Source organism: Lissotriton vulgaris, chromosome 1_1 (genome assembly GCF_964263255.1).
Source record: "Lissotriton vulgaris chromosome 1_1, aLisVul1.2, whole genome shotgun sequence".
Taxonomy (NCBI): domain Eukaryota; kingdom Metazoa; phylum Chordata; class Amphibia; order Caudata; family Salamandridae; genus Lissotriton; species Lissotriton vulgaris.
The window spans coordinates 1732041257-1732062229 of NC_141685.1; the positions used below are offsets into that span (position 1 = coordinate 1732041257).

A 20973-nucleotide genomic window follows, 5' to 3' on the forward strand; every position below is an offset into this window, starting at 1 on the left:
AATATCTACTTGTCCAAGGGACGAAATAGTTTGAAAATCTACTTGTCCACTATAAAGAAAAACACAAAAAAGTGCCATGAGCGCCATTCAATGAGGTCAAAGATTTTGTCAATAATCATTAAATCACAACTGTGATAAATAACGCTTCTTTGATTTTGCCAAGGAGCTCTCACATTTTTTAAGGGTTTAGATTTGGTCAAGGTTCTGACTTTGCCACTTTTCTAATTATATTGGCTCAGAGAATAGCAGTGCTCGGTTTGTATCAAATTTTGAATATTCATCCGATGTGCGTATGCAGAAGATTGTTATGTGAATTGGATACATTTAGGATACTAGAGGCCTCTAAATATGCCAGCACTTTCATTCAGCCAGAATTCGGATTACACAGAGTTCAGTATATATCTATTTTCCAAATATAGCATTCATTCTTTCCTTTTTTTTTTTTAACAACAAATGTTATTGAGTTTATAACACCCATTAGGCAAACCCCAGTAAGCGGCATACAAACAAATGACGAAATGTAAATACAAAAGATACCGGACAGGAACTCACCAGAAGATGTGCGAAACATTCGATCCAATATCCCACCCCTTCTCCCTCCCCCCAAGCCTGCACAACACTTCCCAAATGGACCAATAAATACATACACAATCAAAAAAATAGGTCTACAGCCAATGAGCACATTAGATTGGGGAGTCATTGATGATTAGTCTTTCAATAGGGTCTGGATTCGCTGGCTGTGAAAGGATGGATAGGTCAATACATCGGTATTTAGCCCACTTGGTCCAAATCTTCCCATGTTTCTGCGGGCAACGCCATGCCTGAAACACCGCCACTTTAGCCGACATACATTGATCTAGGGCTGTTTTCCAAGCCGCCACCCCGGGGGGAGAGGAAGACTTCCAATGCTGTGCAATGTCGCTCTTGGCTAAGGTGAGGCCTAGGAATAGAAGGTGCATCTTATATTTGTTTCCCCCGATGTCTTCCGCGCCATGAGGAAGTATTAGTCGAGGTTCCGCCGGGAGGTCCCAGCATAACACCCGCCCCAGACAGGACAACACACCCGACCAAAAGTGTTGCAGTGCAGTGCCGCTCCAGACCGTGTGGAGGAAGGACCCATCGTCAGAATTACAACAGAGGCAAGTAGGGGACTGAATAGCCCCCATCTTCCAAAGGTGAAGGCGGGTGTAATATACTCTGTGAAGAAACTTGAACAGAATCAACCTGTACTTAGAGGAGACGGCAGTATACCTGGGGCTGGCAAGGGCCTTAGTTCAGTCATCGTCAGTGAGGGCCGGTAAATCCATCTCCCACGCTGCCCTAGTTTGGTGTAGGTTTGTCTTGGAGAGCGTTGTCAGAGTTTGATATAGTTGGCGGATGTGTCCTCACAGATCCCCCATTAACAGTCTGCTCTCTAGTGGGTGGAATTCGGGTAAGGACTTAAGGTGCTTTATCAGGGGGGGGGGGGACAGGGCATGGTGGAGCTGAAGATACTTATGGAACTGGGACTGTGTAGGTCAAACTCCTCCTGCAGCCTCCGAATGGATTTAAGCATGGGCCCACGCATCACATCTCCTAATGTAGAGATTCCTATAGTATCCCATCTTTGGAATCCGGTTAGAGTGGAGACGGGCCGGAGGTGCGTGCCCCGCCACAGGGGAGTCGTGCCTGTCAGCATACCCACTAGCCCATGGACCAGGATACACGTCTCCAGACCTTAATTACTGTACGGCAGGCTGGGGGAAGAGCCTCCAAGGACGAGTTACTGTATCAGAGATCCAATAGTGGGTATTCCGCTAGAAGAGCCGCTCCACCACATAGGCCGGATCAGCCTGAGGGTGTAGCACCATTCATTGATAACTAAGAACGGAGACGACCAATAATACGCCCGCTGCTTCAATGCCACCACAATAGGTGGATTGGATAGAGGTCAGTTTTCATTTTTTCTTACTTTAGTTTCTGTGAAAGTGTCTTGTGAAATGCTACAACATTTTACTTTTAGGCACTCAGTTGATTACACAAAATGCTGCTGTAAATTAACTTAAAGTATACTTGTGATATGGAGCTTTCGATGCAAAATGAGGATCAACAAGACCACTCACCATCTTACTCTGCTTGACCACCACTGTGCAATTTTAGAGCAAATCACTTCTCACTGGGACTCTTGGCACAATACTATTCACTAAACATTTACATTTTACAATTTCATGAACTCTGCAATGTTCAAATAGAATGGATCTTAAAGTAATTTTGGTTTATAAATTTGGCATAAGGTGCAAGAGTTGGTTTAGCAAAGCATGAAGATTTTTGTATAAACAAACTTACTCACAGTGACCAGAAAAAGTCGGTAGTATCAAAGCTGGTGATGCTTGAGAGTCCATACTCCTAAATTTACATGTTTAAGGGTATTCATCAACTGCTCTCCAACTCCTTCTTGGCCTGGAAAAAGTCATTCGTTTATCCTGACAAGGACAAGAGAAACGCTTTCTGGGGTGGGTAGGAACCTGAACCACCCTAATAAGGGGAGGTGTAGGGAAATTAGTTTCTAATTCTCCCACTGGAGACAAAAAGAAAAAAAAAGTATAAACAAGTGAATTTACCTTTTTTCTGCGCATTTTGGCAAGAACAAATATACATTTGTATATCTGCTCCTGCAAAAAGGGAATGCAGAAATGTTTGCTAGGAGAACACCTGGAAACATACAACTGCTGCAGGTTTCTAGGCCTACTGGTGCGGATTAATTATTTTTTTTTTTTAACTGGCAGGCATTAAACATGTTTTACTAAATGATGCCTTAAAGAAATTACATTTAAAGTTGTCCTTAAAAATTGCATCATAGGTAGTAAAATTGTCTGTAACCTTAACTGCTTTTTCAATTATTTTGTTTGGGAAATTTTGATTTGAATGCAATCACTAATCATGCTTCATTCTTCTGTTTGTATTTGAATACTGTCAGTAAGCACCTGGGTTTATTATATATAGCTACATATTTTACAAATGTGTAACGATTTTTTATATTGGAACAATTGATCAATAAAACAAGCAGTACCTACGACTCATTGAAGCTCTTAAGAGAGCTAGCCTTAATAGTAAAGGTTTTATGTTACTGAATCATACATAGACGTTTGAACATTTTATACAATGGGAACAGATTTGCCTTAGCAGCAGCAAACAATCCTTTTTACCACAACAATACTGAGGCCCTCTAAACTGGTAGCCAAAGGGATTGTGCTGCAGGGAATTGGGTCTACTTGTTCACAGGACAAAATAAGCACAAAGACTTGTTGTCCTTGACCCCAACCAATATGTCCTGGACATTGGGTGATTTGAATTCCCCACTCTTGTCTCTTTTGTTCCAACAAGGAAGAAACAATTTACAGCATACCCTCAACGCCACAAGCAGAAGACATTGGATGCTAATCAGGTATTTGGTTTATTGGTGTGAGTCTAGCATCCACTTAAAGGAGGGAGCGTCCGGATGAGAACAGAGTTTCTGAAGATGATTCTAAAGACGACGAAGAGGACTAGTTACGGGTATTCCTTATTAAATCACAATTACTTAAAAGCGGAAACTTACCTGCCATTCACCAACTATATAAATTGCTGAATCAGCAGCTCAATCTTCATTTTGCACGAATATAACAATTTAGTTCTAGTAACAAGTAGATTTTTCCAAAATGTGTATTTTTTGTATTGTTCTCAAGGAGTAACAAAGCAAAAACTGCTTATAGGCCCTCTTCTCCGTCATGACATTTGTTAGCAATAGGAGGAGACTCATGTCCTGGAACTTTTAAGACATTGCAGTACCCAAATAAAAGTCATAGGATTTCAAGCTTTTTTTTTTTACTGAAACGAGAAATTGACTTCCTTGTTTTATTCAGAGCCGCAAGCCTCCCAACTACACCTCCAGACAAAACCTACATTCCAATCTTTTTTTCTTATGTTAGTACTTGATTGTGGTTAGTGCAGTATTTTCCTCGCATGAAGATGTCACAGGATACTACTGTGGAATTCTCTGTGCTTTTCCAAATGAACATTTAGAAACTTTAAATGAAGCCCTTTCCAAGGATGTACTTCTTAAATTGTTTAGAAGAATCTAACTCTAGTTTCAGCGAGTTAAATACCCATGCAGGAAAAAGAATGGAAAAGGCATTGTTCAACTAGTGTCTTTAGAGGAGACGGAAAATGAGAATTGGTAATATGAGAGCTATATGCTCTTGGTCCAACCAAAATGTGTATTTTTGGGCTCAAAATGTAGTCACAAAAAACTGGCTTAGCATGATTTTGTAAAACTGCTGATTTGGGTTATTCAGAACCCCACTTACATTCCACTTTCACATACCAGGATAAAAATAAAAGCTGAAAAGATAGAATATCTCTCAAAGGAAACAAATGCATTTAAGAAAATGCAACCTTTAAATGTATTTTGCAAAATATTTCACACTATGACATCTACACAGAACAGTGGATCTAACAATACAGGAAAACAGGTATCCATCACTAGCAGTCAATTCCATCTCACCTCCTTCAGTCCACCGAAAGGTCCCAGAGAGGACACAGTGTTCCCCTGAACCATGATGTAGCAGTTAGTTAGCAGTTCGAGAGCCTGCAAAAGAGACACATATTTACTACCCTTATAAAAATATGGTATTCATAAATTAAAATATATAAAACAAAATGTAAGCTGTACCTTCAGAGTGGAACCTTTTGGACCAAGTAGCCTCTGTCTCCTTTTGATAAATCGTTCCCTGTTTCTCACCAAGCTGCCTATTTTGATAATGTCGGCTGCCATGTCATCTTGAAGGATCCGCACAGCCTGAAGCCAAGGAAAGATCAAGGTCAGTTAAGTTCACATTCTGAGAGTAATAGAAGATCTACATCAAAAGAGTTTTACAACATAGCAAATTACAAATCTCTTAAAATGCTCAGGTACTCAAAGAGATGTGTGGGAGAGTTACTATTTCATCCCACACTATACACTTAATGAAAAAGGAGCAGAAGTAGGTTTATGGCTTTGTAAATAATGTGTGATTCCACCTATGGCATTTCAGTAGGACTTCAATGCTGTTAAATACTTTGTCTTGATGCTTTAAAGAATTATTTTTCATTAAGTAAATTTCAGCATGTTTATACTTCTAAGCTTTATTTCTGTGCAATCGTTTAACTAAAATATTCCAGGAATGGAAACAAGACCATTTCTATGTGTTATATTATTTTTACATTTAACATGAGAGGCTTTTAAATAAAAGGTAATGCTGCAAGAGTCCTGCTACATTTACATATTGGAGAATTGTAGCTTTGATTTCACAGTTACAAGTATGCAACCTTGAAATGGATAGCTCTATTGGCCAAAATGAGCATTTGGTCTGCTGTTTTTAGTAAATGATCCATAACTTGTGGAAACTTCAGACCACATTTAGCCGTCTAAAGGGTCATCTAACCTTTATCTAGTAGTACTTGTATGAAAGCATATTCACATTGCTACAATGTAAAGTAGATGTCAAACAAAACAGCATAAAGCATTTAACAACCAGGTATAAATTACCTGCCTCAGATGCTAAATATATACATTTTTACGCAATCATTCAAATCAAAGAAGTTCCAGATATGAGTAACTGCACTGGCATCCTTTACGTGCTCTGGGACCACTTTGCTTCGATGTGCTGCATTTGACTCGGGAAACCCTTGCCTGTCATCTGATCGTCCCCCCCGGTGCCGCTTATTTCATCCACGAGCGGCCGCAGAGCGGGGGGACTACACGCCCCAGGAGTCCTTGCGGGGCAGTCCCGCCCACTGACGATCACCACCGCGCCCGGAGGCGCATAAATTACCGGCGCTCCCGGAGTGAAGCGGTAGACGCCTTGAACTTACTGGCATCCTTTACGTGCTCTGGGACCACTTTGCTTCGATGTGCTGCATTTGACTCGGGACACCCTTGCCTGTCATCTGATAGTCCCCCCCGCCGCCGCTTATTTCATCCACGAGCGGCCGCAGAGCGGGGGACTACACGCCCCAGGAGTCCTTGCGGGGCAGCCTCGCCCACTGACGATCACCACCTCGCCCGGAGGCGCATAAATTTCCGGCGCTCCCGGAGATAAGTGGGAGACGCTTTGAACTTACTGGTATCCTTTACGTGCTCTTGGACCTTTTTGCTTCGATGTGCTGCATTTGACTCGGGAAACCCTTGCCTGTCATCTGATAGTCCCCCCCGGCGCCGCTTATTTCATCCGCGAGCGGCCGCAGAGCGGGGGGACTACATGCCCCAGGAGTCCTTGCGGGGCAGTCCCGCCCACTGACGATCACCACCGTGCCCTAAGGCGCATAAATTACCGGCACTCCCTCGGCCTCGCGGATGCGCGCGGGCGGCGCCGGGCGAAACCCCGGGCCAAGGGTGGGCCCGTCAAAAACAGGACAAGGCTGGGCTGGGCCACCCCCCTTTGTTTCACCTCCCTAAGGACAAAAGAACTGTAAGCATTCTTTTGGTATTTTATTTGGACTGATTACGTAATAACAAGACTTGCTTAGTGGAAATTCCCTTCCTGTCCTATTACTCGTGGTCAACATTTGCATGTTATGCTTAACCTCGCAGAGGTTACTTGTTAATATTACAATTGTGGGTTAGGCTCAGTGTAGCTCGTGGTCACAAGACAGATAATGTCTACTACAACAAGCAAAGGATTAAAAGCTCAGGCGGGAGGGGGCCTTAGAGGGACCTTAGACGCTTACCTAACAAAAGCTGTCTCGACACTGGACCGCAGAATTTCAGTTGCTGAGAGTCGTTTGTCCTTTGAATTTCAGAAAAACAAAAGATCCTCATTGGGGTCAATAAGGTTATCAAAGTCCCCATCTACACACAGCACGCAAAATAACGATAATATTTCCACCTCAGACATTGCTATCCTCCTTTTACTCCAAGACCACCCGCCATCACAGATATTATCTAGCGGGGCCCTGGCTGAAGTGGTTAATCTGGACCCCTCCCTAGATTTTTCCCTGGAAGAATCCTCCTTGCTACAGCTCCCCAAACCCACTCCTAAGAGTATTAAGAGCAAAACACCACTCACAAAGTCATCCGTGGGAACTTCACAGAAAAGGAAGAGAGGGGGAACTGCCCAGCATGGGAGGAGACCCAAAGCACCTAGAATCTCCCCAGATTCAAACGTGGGGGGGAAATATACCAGTAAAAAAGAACCAACCAAGGAAAAAGCTAAACCCACAGGACAATATACACTCGCTTAAACCTTACTCTCCAGAGAAAGCTCAACAGGATTACAGCCTGGATAAGATGGAGCACCTAGTTAGGACCCTACTTCTTCCACTAATTGAGAGGGTAAAAAGAGTGGGTAGCGATCTAAGCAGCCTAGTGGAAACTACTGCCTCAAACACTAAAGCTTTAAAAGAACTATCAACACTTAGAACGGCTCACATGAATAGCGGTCACACCCCGAGCTATACTAACGGTATTTCTAATGGGGACACGTCCACACTTCCATGCCCCATTTTATTTAGTAAGGCATCTGAGAAAGCACCAACTGAAGGAGCGAGAGCCCCCAAAGTCCTCAAGAATGTAAGCGTAGGGGGCGTGAAAACACCAACTAGAGCAAAGAAAGTTATAATTGAGGAGTCAGGGGTCATGTCGATAAAGAGCAGAGGGCTAGACGACACTATTGTCAAATCACATCCAGCCCCCTAGGAGATTGAGAAAGTTGCAAACACTGAAAAGACATACCCCATAGAGAGAGATTTAAAAAGAACAAACCGCCATATAGATCTGCCTCCGGAGGCGGCCCCGTACGTTATCGTTCTCACAGGGGTGCCCGAACTAATGGAAGGGAAGAGGGAAGGCTATCCTGAATTAAAGAACAAAGCAGTCCATTGGCTTAGCAACAACAGGCCACTGCCTCCCAACTTAGACGGGGTGATAGCACAAGTGAGAAGACTGGCCTGGGTGAGGCAGAGACCCAAGGACTTACCAGGAGATGTCATAATCATCAATTTTAGAGATCCCAGAGTCACCACTTATATAACTGATTGGTATTTAGAGCGGGGAGGTAGCGGCATATCGAAAAGGGATCTAAGCTACTTTTACCCACAGCCTCTAGTGACATCCTGAGGAAGACGAGATACTCATAACAAATGTATAACTGCTCATGCCCCTTTCCCAAGGAATACACATACGAATCAATGGGAAATGATACATAATGGGCGTAGGTGCACAGAAAGAACAGACATCCTATGGGGCGGAAGCTCACAGCGCGCACCACTCACCCCACACAGCTTACACTGGTCTATCCCCTTAAGGAATAGATTTAACGTATTCTCGGGATTGGACGACCTAGATTGACAGGCGATGAAACTCCGGGGGAATACTCAATGAGTCAAGCAACCCCCCCCCCCCAACCATAGTGCCACCCCAGTTCATAAGGTACGACACTTACGGTAGCACAGAGGATATATACGCTCTAAACGAAACTGCCATAAGCAGTGAAGCAGTGGTGGAAGCAGTAGAAGAAGCAGGGGACATTTACCATCGGAGTACATTAAATAGGGAGATTAGTAACTTCTTAACTGTCCCCCAGACTCCAACGGACCATCACCCACCAAAGGAAAGTAGGACAAGAGTAAGTCCCTTAACAAAAACTACAGGGCCCAAGTTGAGCAATTCCTTTTATAGCCTGCCCTCCTGGAATGTAGCGGGTCTGTCAACTAAGGTCTCCCAGCAATCATGGCTGGATGTTGCTATGAAGCACAGTATAGTTTGCTTACAGGAAACCTGGACGACAGAGGAAATCCACATTATAGGCTTTCAAACTTTTCATTCACCAGTGCTTGCTAGCAAACAGGGTCGGAATAAAGGAGGTCTCTGTACTTATGTTGCAACGACAGTGGACATGAAAGTTAGTAAGTTTCTAAGCACAGTTTTCTATCAGATACTGGCTCTTAGAGGGAGTCACTTAACGTAATTTTAATAAATTTTTACAATAATGTACCTCTTGACATGATAGAGTCTACATTTCACAGCCTCTTGAATAGCCTAATTTCCTTAAGAGACCAGTTAGTAGGAGAGAAGGTGATAATTTGGGTCGGTGATTTTAATTGCACTGTCTGCCCTTGTTCTGCAGCTGGTTTGTGCGGCCTGGCTGATTATAGGGAAGACTGTCCCACCCACTTTGCCCACACAAAACTAGGTAATATTTTTAACAACATCATCTTCCACATTAACCTGTCCTTTGTGAACGAGTTATGCAGCCCGATTGTCCCTTTCCAACCGACCTTTAACGGACGGGGGTGTAACTCTATCATTGATTTTACTTTAATGTCCTCAGCCCACACGGGATGCGTGATCACTTGGGAAACAGGCAAGGCTCTTTTTGGCGACCATCACCCCATATCTTTTACAGTAAAACGAAGGGGGAGTTAACACTAATAAAGAAGGATCTCAAATACACACCAAAGATCAAATTAAGTGCTACTAATGGTTATGTCATTAAATGGGAGAAGGTTGAGCCCGCCGGGTTTAAAAAAAATCTAATTTCGACGTCTCTCGAAGATATTCTGACATGTCTGACAGACGACGAAGAGCCCGATAAAGTTATGGCCTCTTTCTCAAACATCCAACTAGTGGTGAAGAATCTTCTATTTAGAGAACATAGACGAGTCGCAAACAAAGCGCAAGGGTGGTTTGGCAGCAAATGCACTACAGCATTAACATCCTTAAAAAAGGCATTGCAGAACAAACCCAAAAATCTAATTCGTCAAGCCAGAAGAGCTTATAAATTGACTATTAAAACCAGGAAAGCCACCTTAAAGAGGGAGGCCTGGGCGTCCCTACGTGAGGCCTTGCAACAGCGAGACAACACGGCCTTCTGGAAAGTGATAAACGCCCCATACTTGCAAAGTAGAGTGGAGGACTTCATAGACGTAGCTATACCAGGGGACACATGGGTGACCCATTTTAAACAGCTTTATAACAGACCGACTGGTGGGTACAGTTCGATTACGCCTAATGATAGTATGCCAGGCTCTAGTGAACCTGATGATTTAAGTGCATTCCCCCTAGATATAACTTTTAGCTGCCAAGAGGTAATTAAAGCTATCACGGAAAGCTCATCTGGTAAGGCTCCCGGCCCCGATCAACGTCTATAAGGCAGAGATGGATCTTTGGGCCCCTTTACTTACAGATGTATTAAATAAGTCCAATCAACACGGATTCATCTCATCTTGGCCTGACGCCATCGTCGGGCCAATATTCAAGAACGGTAACAGAAATGACCCCACCTGTTATAGGCCAATCTCGCTCCTAGACGCATTGATGAAGGTGGCAGGCAGAATAATATTAAATAGGATTCAAAGCTGGGAGGAGGAAAATCAGGCCATTTCCAACTTACAGTATGGCTTTAGATCAGGGAAAGGGACGGTGGAACAGTGTTTGAATTTGGCCTTAATTATCGCCAACTACACACAGGCGAGGAGCGGAAAATTATATATCACTTTTGTAGATCTAAGCTTCACCTTCGACTGCGTGGACCATGAGCTTCTATGGAAAACACTGTTCGATTTGGGCATTAATGGTCAAATCCTCACGTTAATTAAAGAATTATACCAGGTTTGCTGGAGCCAGGGTGAGATTCGGACGTCAGGGGGAATGCTCGGATAAATTCCCCATCCTGAGGGGGGGTTAGACAGGGGTGCATATTAGCACCCCTGTTGTTCACCATTTATGTCAAATCCATTGGACAACACCCAAGTTATTCCCAACATCACTACCCCTCTATAAATGGGTCACCAGTGCCAATACTACTGTATGCCGACGACGCGGCAATAATGTCGCGGACTAGGATGCGACTACAGCGGGCTGTGGTCCAATTTACTAGTTTCATGAGGGACAGAGGCTTAAAAGTAAAACATACCTAAATCTTACACAATGTCCTGTGGTCGCGGATCAAGAAGGGCATCTTGCCCTATATTTTTAGAAGGCCAAAGAATCGAAACAGACAGGTTTTGTTACCTAGGTGTAACCTTCGATAGGAGGGGGAGCTGGCCCTCCAGCAGTAGCCGCCAGGAAATTAGTCTTCACACGGTCCATTGGCGCCTTGAGTAATTTCTCTGCTAAAATAGGGGGGAAAGCCGCGAAGGAATTGATACATATTTATAAGGCCAAATCTGTATCTACAGCCACATATGGGGCCGGGCTATGGGGGGTAAAAAACGCCCAGATGTTACAAGGTTGTGAGAAACAGTTTATCTGCCATCTACTTGGCGTTTCTAAATTCACATCAACTTATACGACTCACATAGAAGTAGGACTCCCTTACATTTGTGACCCCATTAGGATTTCTCCCTTATTGTTGTGGCACAAGGTCTGGGTGACTGAGGAGACCACTTTAAATAGAGAGGTAATAACTGATTGTCTAAATGGACGGGTTAGCTAACATTAGATGGCTATCTTATGTTAAAACCATCCTCACGAAGATAGGTCATCCAGAATTCTTTGACAAACCGTCCAGCATGGAGGTGGATATCAAGAGGTGCGCTGAAAAAGATGGCCCTCGACCATCTAGTAACTGACAGATGGAACCTCGAGAAAAAGAAACACACAGTTTTCAGATATAAGGAAATTACTCAACACGAAGGTCTTCAACATTATCTCACTTTGGACCTAAGTCCCTATGCCCGCACGCTGATGACTCGCCTGAGATTAGGAACCTTCTTCCGTTTGGTCACCTTTCCTACCTAAATGTAAATGTAAATTGATACTTGTATAGCGCACTACTCACCCACAAGGGTCTCAAGGTGCTTGTACGAATACCGCTGTGGAACCCATCCTGGCTTTACCTGTGAGGCGTCCACTCCTGGGCACCCCCAAGGTGGAGGCCAGGCATCCTTAGCGTTGTGGGGCCGTTGTGGAGATTAAGCAAGCTATTGCCCAGAGTTGCAGAGTGGGACTCCATGATTGGAATAGGCACAGAGGCGAGAATTATCAGGTCCGTGGAATTTTGAGCCCAAGACCTGCCGAGGCGGGGAATTGAACCCTTGTCCCGGGCTAGACCTCTGCATCAGGGTCTGCCTCTCTAATCATTGAGCCACACTTCTCCACTGTACCTGTAACGACTGGTCCTCGGAAATTCAATCGTGCCCGCGCGACAATACCTCAACGCAATCTAACATACATTGTGTGCTGTTCTGCACATTTTACAAGAGACCGCGTAGGGCCTTTCTGATACCTGTCCTCAAAGCATGGGGGATTCGTACTTGTAGATTAGCATACATGAAACTACAGCAGTTAGAAGATGATAATGTTATTTATGCAGTCTCAAGCTTTTTAAAACTTGTAATTAAATTCAGGAATACTATGCAAAGCCCTCGCATTTAACTTGTGTCGGTTAAAGTACCATGTATTAACAAATTAAGTTTTAAATTACCTCTTTTAAAGTATACATTTTTACATGTTAACCCATGACGTTCTTTTAACATTTGATTGATCAAGCTTATTCTGATTATTATGGATTAAACTTTGCTTAAATGAATTTATTGTATTATTGCGCTTTTATGATTTTACTCTGAAAATCGAATAAAGCTTGTTTTGAATTTGAATTTGAGTAACTGCATAGTTATCTTTCAGTCTGTGTCTTCTTTTCAGTAGAGCAAACATTGGAAATTTCTAATACCAAAATGTCAGATCACAACTGAGAAGAGCATTTGCATGTTATCTGGATAAATTCCTTGCAGGCAAGAATTTACTGGTGCAATACATTAATACCTTCTGACGTTTGAGATCAAGAGCACATTGTTTCTGAACATGAATTCTATTACTTTAATAAACAGGTCTGTGATTAAGAGGATTGATTCTTAAATGTTATTTGACCACTCTCTTACTTTCACACATTTCCTTATTGACATATTAAGTAAGTCAATGTTAGGATTTTGACAACACTTCCTCTTCTTTGAAAGATGCAATGGTTCATGAGTAACAGTCTAAAATTCATTAAAAAAAATTCTTAGCTGCATGTACAACATGGTCACATTCGCTATTTGTTCCACTGTTGAAATACCATTTCCTGCTCAATTTCAAATTTTGAACATTGCCATCTTTACTTGCAAATGATTTAACGGTAAGAGATCTAATGAATGTCCTTAAGTTTCAACACTTTTTTCAAAACATCTCATAGTAAGGATGCTATATTAGTCTATACTGGATACCCTCCCTAGGAAATGGGTAGTTATCAATTTCCAAAGACGCCCAATTCAATACAGATGGCAAGTTTTGCCAATTTAGTTGTTTTCATTGTCTCACTTAGGAAATTAGAGAGGTGTTCAAAATCGCAAAAGCTAAGTGGCATAAAGGGGAAGCGCAACTTCAATGAAGGAGACATTTATCTGTTGCAAGTTTACACATAGAATCTAGATTCTGGACATAATACACAGGTAAATAAGTTGCTTTTGTACCCACTTAAAGAGTCCAGCCATGCTGTCCTTTTTCCTGGCTTTATTTCAGATCACAGATATGGTGTGGGAATTCGAAATGTTTTGCATCAACACATTCACCTACTGATAAATCACGCCTGCCATCTTCCTTTGATTCGATCTAGGGAAGAGAGCCAGCTCTAGATTCTCCTGATCCACAAATAAAACTTTTCTGATCATTGAAGATAGTTTCACTTTGCATTCCATAGTGATTCCAAAATTACAGCCACCATAACTTTCAACACCATACCCCATTAAGTCAGTATATTAGGTAGTAAGAAGAGATTAATAATTTGGTTTGGATTGTTTATATATTGCTAAACCACATAGGTATTTAAGTGATTAAAGAATTCCATAAATTATTAGGATCCAGGATGGAATGACCTACAGTGAGACTATAATGGAATACGCTGTTGTCAAGGACGCTCTGATTAAAATGACCATATGAACACTAGAAATATTGGAAATATAAATGTGTGTCACTAGCAGACACTCTCAACCAGAGATTAAGAAAGGTGACAATGTATGCCAGTTAATGCACCTTATTTGGTCCTGTTTTATGAATATGGAAATGCTCAATGCCCATTCATCACAACCTATACCACGCAGAAACTGTTCTAGAGCCACTGCAAGAAGCAGGTACTACATTGATGCTGCAGCTAGGATAGGATAGGATTATGTTCATTTTAAAGTGAATAGACAATTTTATACATATGCGGCCGAAAGAAATAACAGATATTTGGTTAAAAACAAGTTCACAGTAACCTTAATGGCAATTTGTTCTAAATAATATATGTTGCCAACCCACCATGCGCACACAAAATTAGAACAATACTATTTCAACTATAATATTTAGCTAGTGTTCAAGGTCACCTGGAAGGTATCAAAACTAAAAACATTTGAACAAACAGTGTGAAATGAAACTCAAAACCAAGAGAATCCAGTGTTCTGCTAATCACCCTCCTGACCCTGTTCTTTTTCACCCCACTTTCGTGGCAATCCACTAGCTCCCTCCTAAAGCCCTAGAAACATATTCCCATACCATGCATTCTCCAAGTACACAACCTCTACTGGTGAAGTAGTGTGGCTCACTGGTTAGAGGCGGCAGACCCGAGAGCAGAGGACGGCCCGGGACCAGGGTTCGATTCCCGGCGCGGCAGGTTTCTGGACCAGGGTCAGCGGACTCGATAATTCTCTCGCCTCGGTGCCCACTCTGATCAGCGATCACACTCGGCAACTCTGGGCATTAGCTTGCCTCATCTTCACTAACGGCCCCACCAGACCGCCGGGGATGCCTGGTCTCACCCTGGAGATACCCATTAAGGGACCATCTCTCAGGGAAGCCAGGAAGGGTTTCGCAGCGGTCGAAGCGCCTTGGGACCCTACGGGTAAGTAGTGCGCTATATAAATGCCAATACATTTACATACATTTACATTTACGTCATAATATCACCAATTCAGATATCACTCCCAAATGCACCCACTGTGTGAAGAATGTGGGATCATGCAGTGTATATTTGACATCAGCACTGGATACTAGTGGAAATGGTTAGACAAAGCTCAAGAGGTGAAAAACGTGCCTCCTTACAGATATTTTCAAGGTGCTTAATGAGGAGTCAAAACATGGGAAAACATGAGGGAAAACAGCTACCAATTTGGAGGTAGCAAGTAAGAGGAAAAACTAAAGATTTCAGGGTGGGGAAGGGCTGAGCCAGTGCTAAGTTTGTGACAAAAAAGGTCACACAGGTGTGTAGAGAAAAGTGCCCCATTCAACAGATCTCATTTCTCATGGTGAAAGGAAACCGGGGTACAAAGTGAACTAATGCAAACACACACGTACACACAGACAAATCATACACGCACATATGTAAGCACAACTACATACTCAAACACTGTAGGCATACAGGCACCATTAGCAGAAGTACATACACCGAACAGACAAGTATACAGGCACCACGGGAGCCATCAACAGGTACTGTCTTCATATTTTTCATTTTGAAAGTAATAGTAAACAAACTGAAAACAAACAATTTGACTAATGGCTAGTCAGGCAACACTAGACAGGCTTCTGAAATATGCACTGCAATACAAAGACACTTTGCAAACTATCCCGCAGTTGGAGAACTTGATTAGGGCTAGCTAAAAGAGCAAGGTCAAGCTAACTGGTGTTTCTACTGGTAGTGATCAACACTTGGCACATTGTGTGGCCAACAAAAAATTAAACAAATGAATACCAACAAAAGAGCATGGCAAACTGGATAAATGAAACAGCATCACTTTTTCCAGTCATTTAATTTCCACATCACGAATTTAATGTTCTGGCACATCCTTACAAATTTTGCACAAGAATGCATGCTGCAGGATACAGAACAAACTTTCTGACAGTATGATAGGTGGCAACTTTAACATGAACTCAGTTCTCACTGTTAGTATCACAAAAAGACCCTTGCAGCAACTTTCTAAATTTCATTTAGTCATGGCCTGGGAGCAGAGGAATCGGATACATCAAACCTTGAAGTTAGGCGGCAATTTCATGATATAATTCCATGAGCAGAAAGGTCTACAAAATGGGATTAGATTTTTTTTTTCACATCATACTTGGTTTACCTTTCTCTAAGGATTCTGACCAATGCTACAATTCACTCAATGGAGATATTGCTCCATTGACATTATACAATTCTCAGGTTAAACTATGACAGACAACCCACCATGTTAATATTGCCCAATTCCCGTGATAAAAATGTCCTGCCTGAGCACAGTTTGACAGAGCTTTTGGCAAGGTTCACTGTACACAAGTAGCATATACATAAGTAGAAGATGACAAATATATAATATCCCATGCATCTCTAGTCATTGTCAAGTATCTAACACAAACAAACTTTCAAAGAATTTATTTAAGGTCTTTTGTAACAACTGAAATCAAAGGAACATGTGTGGTTTATTAGACTCAAAGGATGGTTTTAAAATGGCACTGTCAATTTCACGCCAAACATTTGAACTGTTCAAAGAACAATACAACAGTTAGTGTAACAGTTAATGTTCAGGGGTGCAAATCTTTACTCCAATCCACTAAATGTGATAGATGTTTGGCACAGAATAAGATGACATTGCAGACAAATCCCACTGTGTAACATTAAAAAAAAAAAAAACAGTGACGACTTTAATTGAACAGCTTGACTCACCTGCTCAAAAGGAACACTTCTGGCTAAGAGCTTAATCAAATCTCTAGCCCGAATGATCACATATGGGTCAAAGGTCTTCTTGGTAGTGCTGACTGTCATGCTGCCTTCGATGAGGTCTAGTGAAGCCTTTACATGCTAAAAAACATGGTCAAAAGAAAAGACCTGTGAGGAAAACTGTGGAGTAAAACAAAACAACTGCAAAGCTCAAGTTTAACACCACTGCTTTCCATGCTACCAATACATAATCCGCTCTGTACTCTTTTTGCGATAACACAGTTCCCATGAGTAAAGAAACTCATTACAATCCGAAAGACAAACTCACTACACAATAAAAAAGCATGAACGCATGAACCAATTTTCAGGTATGATTTTCAAACCAAATGAATTCAAACAATCAACATTAGTATAATGATACAAAAGTAGAATAAATAAGGCCATCAAGAGAACCACTTTGGAAAACAGATTTAGCAAATAACTTTTTTAGGTCGAGCCTTTACCATTCCGCAGGAATGGGAAATGGGGAGAATTCAAGTCGGCTATTTTCTCGTCAAACCAAAGGCCTTTCAGCCGCGGTTTTCTTGCAGTGCCCGTGAACCACGTGATAACATGCACGCGCATTCAGGGCCAGCCAGCCCAGCACATCAAAGGGCTTCTCCTCCCAGCCCAGCACATCAAAGGGCTTCTCCTCCCCTAATTATTCATGGCCGGCCGCAGGCCGGCCGTACTTTCAGTTTCCCCAGAACGGCTAATTAGGGGAGGAGAAGCCCTTTGATGTGCTTCACACCAATGCGCCTCAGTCATTCCTCTTCTTTGTATTTGCTTCCAGACTCCAATCTGCTCATGTGCACAAGACGCTTTACACATTACACTCATCTGCCTGAAGTGGGAGTTTTAAACAAGCAAAGCTGGTCCTTCTGTACTTGCAGTTTCACTTCTAATGTGTGTTGTTATTTATCATGATTTTTAGCTGAGGTGTATCACGCTTGTTCATGAGTTTGATCTCTTCATACTGTCAAATGTTTTCTAAGTTGTTTTTGATTGTCTTACCACTGGAGGTCTCCCTGTGCTACATTTAGCCTCTGACACATGCAACGCCACTCAACCACGCAACGCCACTCAACCACGCAACGCCACGCAACCACGCAATGCCACGCAACTACGCAACGCCACGCAACTACGCAACGCCACGCAACTACGCAACGCCACGCAACTACGCAACGCCACGCAACTACGCAACGCCACTCAACTACGCAACGCCACTCAACTACGCAACGCCGCTCAACTACGCAACGCCGCTCAACTACGCAACGCCGCTCAACTACGCAACACCGCGCAACTACGCAACGCCGCAATGCCACGCAACTACGCAACGCCACGCAACAACGCAACGCCACTCACACATGCAACGCCACGCAACTACGCAACGCCACTCAACTACGCAACGCCACTCAACTACGCAACGCCACTCAACTACGCAACGCCACTCAACTACGCAACGCCACTCAACTACGCAACGCCACTCAACTACGCAACGCCACTCAACTACGCAACGCTGCGCAACTACGCAACGCTGCGCAACTACGCTACGCCGCAACGCCACGCAACTACGCAACGCCACGCAACTACGCAACGCCACGCAACTACGCAACGCCACGCAACTACGCAACGCCACTCACACATGCAACGCCACGCAACTACGCAACGCCACGCAACTACGCAACGCCACGCAACTACGCAACGCCACGCAACTACGCAACGCCACGCAACTACGCAACGCCACGCAACCACGCAACGCCACGCAACAACGCAACGCCACGCAACAACGCAACGCCACTCAACTACGCAACGCCACTCAACTACGCAACGCCACTCAACTACGCAACGCCACTCAACTACGCAACGCCACTCAACTACGCAACGCCACTCAACTACGCAACGCCGCTCAACTACGCAACGCTGCGCAACTACGCTACGCCGCAACGCCACGCAACTACGCAACGCCACGCAACTACGCAACGCCACGCAACTACGCAACGCCACACAACTACGCAACGCCACTCACACATGCAACGCCACGCAACTACGCAACGCCACGCAACTACGCAACGCCACGCAACTACGCAACGCCACGCAACTACGCAACGCCACGCAACTACGCAACGCCACGCAACTACGCAACGCCACGCAACAACGCAACGCCACTCAACTACGCAACGCCACTCAACTACGCAACGCCACGCAACTACGCAACGCCACGCAACTACGCAACGCCACGCAACCACGCAACGCCACGCAACAACGCAACGCCACGCAACAACGCAACGCCACTCAACTACGCAACGCCACTCAACTACGCAACGCCACTCAACTACGCAACGCCACTCAACTACGCAACGCCACTCAACTACGCAACGCCGCTCAACTACGCAACGCTGCGCAACTACGCAACGCCACTCAACTACGCAACGCTGCGCAACTACGCTACGCCGCAACGCCACGCAACTACGCAACGCCACGCAACTACGCAACGCCACGCAACTACGCAACGCCACGCAACTACGCAACGCCACTCACACATGCAACGCCACGCAACTACGCAACGCCACGCAACGCCACGCAACTACGCAACGCCACGCAACTACGCAACGCCACGCAACTACGCAACGCCACGCAACTACGCAACGCCACGCAACAACGCAACGCCACTCAACTACGCAACGCCACTCAACTACGCAACACCACTCAACTACGCAACGCCACTCAACTACGCAACGCCACGCAACTACGCAACGCCACGCAACTACGCAACGCCACTCAACTACGCAACGCCACTCAACTACGCAACGCCGCTCAACTACGCAACGCCGCTCAACTACGCAACGCCGCTCAACTACGCAACACCGCGCAACTACGCAACGCCGCAATGCCACGCAACTACGCAACGCCACGCAACAACGCAACGCCACTCACACATGCAACGTCACGCAACTACGCAACGCCACGCAACTACGCAACGCCACTCACACATGCAACGTCACGCAACTACGCAACGCCACTCAACTACGCAACGCCACTCAACTACGCAACGCCACTCAACTACGCAACGCCACTCAACTACGCAACGCTGCGCAACTACGCTACGCCGCAACGCCACGCAACTACGCTACGCCACGCAACTACGCTACGCCACGCAACTACGCAACGCCACGCAACTACGCAACGCCACTCACACATGCAACGCCACGCAACTACGCAACGCCACGCAACTACGCAACGCCACGCAACTACGCAACACCACGCAACTACGCAACGCCACGCAACTACGCAACGCCACGCAACTACGCAACGCCACTCAACTACGCAACGCCACTCAACTACGCAACGCCACTCAACTACGCAACGCCACTCAACTACGCAACGCCACTCAACTACGCAACGCCACTCAACTACGCAACGCCGCTCAACTACGCAACGCTGCGCAACTACGCTACGCCGCAACGCCACGCAACTACGCAACGCCACGCAACTACGCAACGCCACGCAACTACGCAACGCCACGCAACTACGCAACGCCACTCACACATGCAACGCCACGCAACTACGCAACGCCACGCAACTACGCAACGCCACGCAACTACGCAACGCCACGCAACTACGCAACGCCACTCAACTACGCAACGCTGCGCAACTACGCTACGCCGCAACGCCACGCAACTACGCAACGCCACGCAACTACGCAACGCCACGCAACTACGCAACGCCACTCAACTACGCAACGCTGCGCAACTACGCTACGCCGCAACGCCACGCAACTACGCAACGCCACGCAACTACGCAACGCCACGCAACTACGCAACGCCACTCACACATGCAACGCCACGCAACTACGCAACGCCACGCAACTACGCAACGCCACGCAACTACGCAACGCCACGCAACTACGCAACGCCACGCAACTACGCAACGCCACGCAACTACGCAACGCCACGCAACTACGCAACGCCACGCAACTACGCAACGCCACTCAACTACGCAACGCCACTCAACTACGCAACGCCACTCAACTACGCAACGCCACTCAACTACGCAACGCCACTCAACTACGCAACGCCACGCAACTACGCAACGCCACGCAACTACGCAACGCCACTCACACATGCAACGCCACGCAACTACGCAACGCCACGCAACTACGCAACGCTGCGCAACTACGCTACGCCGCAACGCCACGCAACTACGCAACGCCACGCAACTACGCAACGCCACGCAACTACGCAACGCCACGCAACTACGCAACGCCACTCACACATGCAACGCCACGCAACTA

At 45.0% G+C, this 20973-nt stretch overlaps 1 protein-coding gene across 1 annotated transcript in view; it reads right to left on the bottom strand.

Annotated features, from left to right (window-relative positions):
- Nucleotides 1-20973, bottom strand: part of KRR1 (KRR1 small subunit processome component) — a 188054-nt gene that overhangs the window by 103322 nt on the left and 63759 nt on the right. Inside the window, exons 3-5 of the mRNA XM_086918997.1 lie at nt 16647-16781; nt 4691-4816; nt 4523-4606 (exon numbers count right to left, since the gene is read on the bottom strand). Of these exons, the coding sequence (XP_086775123.1) occupies nt 4523-4606; nt 4691-4816; nt 16647-16781 (345 nt within the window). The remainder of the gene's footprint in view (nt 1-4522; nt 4607-4690; nt 4817-16646; nt 16782-20973) is intronic.